General features: G+C 47.5%; 1 protein-coding gene across 1 annotated transcript; it reads right to left on the bottom strand.

Moving 5' to 3' along the window:
• Positions 1-1,536: 1,536 nt before the first annotated feature.
• On the bottom strand, positions 1,537-2,472 carry LOC109398441 (RUN and FYVE domain-containing protein 2-like). Its single transcript, XM_062860272.1, has 3 exons — positions 2,317-2,472; positions 1,883-2,224; positions 1,537-1,836 (listed from the first exon to the last, which is right to left on the bottom strand). The coding sequence occupies exons 1-3, from the start codon at positions 2,470-2,472 to the stop codon at positions 1,537-1,539; spliced, it is 798 nt and encodes a 265-aa protein (XP_062716256.1).
• Positions 2,473-4,207: the final 1,735 nt, after the last annotated feature.

Below are 4,207 nucleotides of genomic sequence, written 5' to 3'. Positions count from 1 at the left end.
ATGTGTCGAAGACAAAGTTCATGATGGCAATGGGCTATAGGGAGGAATCACCGCGCCCACCACCCCGAATTTCTTTCGACGGTAATGAAATCGAGGCGGTTGAAGAATTCGTGTACTTGGGGTCACTGGTGACCGCCAACAACGACACGAACAGAGAAATTCAGAGTCGCCTTGGCCGGAAACCGAACTTACTTTGGACTTCGCAGAACTCTGCGATCGAACAAAGTTCGCCGTCACACGAACTTAACTATCTACAAAACGCAGATGAGGCCGGTAGTTCTGGAGTTTTCGAACGGTGTTCGGTTCCGAACGTTTATTTTTTTTGTATTGTTTGTTTTTTGTCCAATTTTTTGTTTTGTATGACCTACTCTGTATGTTAATGCCCAAAGAACCAGCTTTCCCTTCATTCCCCTTTCCATTTGACCTATGTTCTCCCATTCATTGTAATTTGTCTTGTAATTCATTAGTTTATCAATACCTTTCCACAATTAGCATTAAGAAAAGTAACGAAAGTTCTAGAAGCTTCTCCCGATTTTCAGACCATCCATTTTTTGTTGTTTTTGTTAGACCTTTGCATTCCAATCGAAAGGGGAGGAGCCAATTTTGTAACAGTCACTTTCTCACAACATTGTATTTGGTAATATTTAAGTAACACACATCGCACGAAGCGAATCAGTTTTATTTTACACGCCATCGAATAAACGTTATCGAGAAACGAAGTCACCCGGAGTTTTTCATTCCCACCGACAAGCCATCATTCCTGCCTCCGCTGTCGAAGCGAAGCGGCCGATCGCTGCTGCTGCCTCGAGATACAGTCCATCGCTCAACCGAGCAAATCCCGGAGAATTAGTGCTGTTCTTTCAGATCGCTCCACAACTCGATCCCACCAGTGATAATCGATTGTGGATACCGGTTTGACTGCACACGGACAGACTAATACTCCAGAAGGTGCCAACCGAACAGTCGTTACTGGAGCACCAACAAGGAATTTTCAGTGCCGATACCGGAGCGACTTGCACACGGGTTCAACTGAACTTTCCTGGCCTGTTGGTGTTGACCAGTGACAAATTTCGGCTGCCTTTCTTTGGTTCCGTTCCCCGTCCGGATCTGCCCACATTGTGCACCGCACATTGTTTGATCCTTCGAGCCGTTTGCAGCATCTGTGCCTTCGCGCAGTAGGAGGAAATTTAGCGGCTCAGGTGGAGGAACGAAAATTCCGCAAGTGTTCCCTCGCCGCCGGTGGCGTCGTTCGCGTTTCGAAAAGTAGTCCGCGCGAGTGACGCTGTGAAAAGTGAAACACGTCGAAACACGTTTCGACAAGGACAGTTAAGTAGTGCTTGTGTGTGTGCCCGCATTGGGCTGAAGAAAAACCGACCGAGTACGGTCTCGAACAGACAATAAGTTTATGTGTGTGCGCCCTCCGATCGAAAAGAAATTTTGAAGATTGTGAGAAATGTGCCCCAGGGGGCGAAGAAAGAAGTGTAAAACACTAACTAAATGTGAAGTTCGCTCAGGGCGATTGCGGTAGTTCCCGGCTTAGGGTGCCGTGCCCTGGACCAGCAGCGTATGACACACGTCACAGACCCAGACATACAGTCGGTTCAGTCCCGTCGGAACCGTTTTGGTGAGACACATCTTACAGTAGATAGTGCCACAGTGATGACGGTGCTGCTTCCGTCGGGTCATCGTGAAATCCTTCCGGCAGTTTGGGCACTGATCGTCCTGCCAGCGGACCTGCGTGTCCGCCGAGTGGATCTTCTCCAGCTGAATCTGCAGCAATTGAGATCGCTTTACAAAGTCCTTCTGGACGGCCTCGTTGTTGGCCAGGTCTTCCTGCTGCACACTCATCTTGTTCTTGAGGTCCATGTTGTGATTGTCTAGCTTTTCGTTGGTAGCCTAGCTCGATGGCTTGCATCCGGAGCTCCGATATCTGCCGCTTGTTGTCGGCTTCGGCCCGTTCCAGTTCTTCCTTGTAGGCGACCAACTGTTGAGAGTGTTGGTACTGTTGCCGCAGTTGTTCCTCTAAGACTTGTTGAACGATCTTGTCATGGTAATCTCGCTCGGTCCGGCGCACTTCCTGCTCCCGGTTATGCTGCTGGTCTCTTAAAAGAGCCACCTCATCCTGCATGCTGAGCGTTTTCCGCTCGACAAACTCATCACCCGCTTTCGTTACGATCAGATTCTCGTGTAGGGTCAGAACCAACTCATGCAGCTCGTCGATACTCTGTGGAAGGTTGATCTCCTGGCCCTGAGCATCTCGGAATTCTCCATCTCCAGGCATTTACCCGATAGGAATTCGTTGTCTTTCTGTAGCACTTCCAGATGTCGGTAGACCTGTTCCCGTTCCTCCGTCAGCTCGTCGTTCACGGTCTGCTTGAGCTGGCCGTAGTCTTTCCTCAGCGCTGCCAGTTCCTGTTCCGTTTTGGCCCTCTGCTGATTCAGGCCTTGTGGTCTTCCCGTTTCTGCTGCCATTGGGCTTCCAAATCCGCTCGCATAGCACCATCTTTGGCCAGTTCTTCCAGTTTAACAGGGCAAAATAACTGAGCACACTTGGTCCATTTACTTTAACACATAACACATATCTCGGATACTTTTTCAAAACGACGTATAATACACGCAAATCCTATGTTGATACGTCGTTTTGAAAAAGTATCCGAGATATTTAATACGTATATTTCCAAATAAACAACATTTAATCACACCAATGTTTATATATTATAATATTTACAGTCAACTACTTAAATACTTTGATTTAACACATATTAGATTGTAGGACATTCTCAACCTTTCCTCTTCGCTACCGAAAGTCTACTGGTTTGTCTAGTCTTGGAATCTGACCAACTATCGTTGATAGTAACGTCACATTTAGTAACCATAGCGAACAGTTCTTCAACACAGTGAGTTTTACTGTCATAGGAAGAGAGGGAGTCTAGTGAGTTCCTATGCTATGTCATGATGTAATAATTGGGAGATTTCCGTATGACGTAACTAGAAGTGGGTGAGGCTACTCCCGAACACTTGTGCTGTGATTTGTCGGCTGTGGCTCTCTTGAAGGCCGGGCATCTTGGGCCTCCTTGTTGTTCACGGGTTTTCCGGAACAAACCAAACACTTGGGAGGGTTCAGAACCAGTCCCAGAGGAGGCTCAGCCAAAACACAACGTCGTATATGATGTTCAATAGGATGCTGAAGTGGAGACGATATGCATACATGCATCCATTTAACCGCGTGTAAAGTGTACATATATCGCCTCTATTTAAGCATCCTATTCAACAGTATGCGCGCTCGTGTGTTGGCTGGGAGGACCTTTGTAGCTCAATGACTCGTACGAAACTCTTGAAGCATCAGGTAAATCGATCAGCTCAACTAAACCAAGGCCACCTGTGTCCCTGCAGGGCTTTTCCGTAGAGAAACGGCTGCGGTGGCTACCTGCACCTTGCCCTGTTGCTGCAGTTCCATCACGAGCTCTTCCGCGTCCATGATCTCATCCATGGTTTTGACCTTTAGAGTCGATTCAGCGGTGATAGGCCTAACCTAGACATCTTACAAAAGACCGCTTCCACAATACACTTGTAGTAGACGGCGCCCTTACGCATCTTTACTCGTTTGAGCTTGAGGATCGTTTCTTCTGAACGAGTACGTCGAATATTGCGTACGTCAGCTCCAACATCCATGAGCTTGACCAAGGTATTTACATATTCTAAGGTAGTCTTAGATGTCAAAACTGGCTGAGTGGCCATTATTTTTTCACCGTGAGAAATTCTGAAAACAAACACCCCCCCTCAGCAAATTCTTTTGAAATTTGGCTTCCTCTGCTTTTCCCCACAAGCTAAACGACCTGCTTAACCTTCCATTATGTAAATACCTTGAGCTTGACATCGGTCTTCATCGCCTTCAAGATTTTTGATAACTTAGACTCGTCCGTCTCGGTGCCTCTCTTTTCGCGCTTGGCACCTGCTCTCCTACTTCTTCTTGACTAGCGTCAATAGCTTTCTGATTCTCATTCTTTTTTTTCACTTTTCTGCCTTACCATTAGGGTCCAGGGGGCATTCTCTACCTGACTCGCCCCAACCTGTGATGACGGTGGACCATCGTGACACCCTTCTCTCTTCAACCCGAATTTTCCAAACCCATCCTTCCCAGCTTTACGGGACGCCTGGACGGCAGCCTCGTGCGCTTCTGTGAGTGCTTGTCCTAAAGCGATCGCTT

Source organism: Aedes albopictus, chromosome 1 (genome assembly GCF_035046485.1).
Source record: "Aedes albopictus strain Foshan chromosome 1, AalbF5, whole genome shotgun sequence".
Taxonomy (NCBI): Eukaryota; Metazoa; Arthropoda; class Insecta; order Diptera; family Culicidae; genus Aedes; species Aedes albopictus.
Note: the sequence above shows the minus strand (reverse complement) of the source record. Positions and strands in the feature narration are given on the sequence as shown.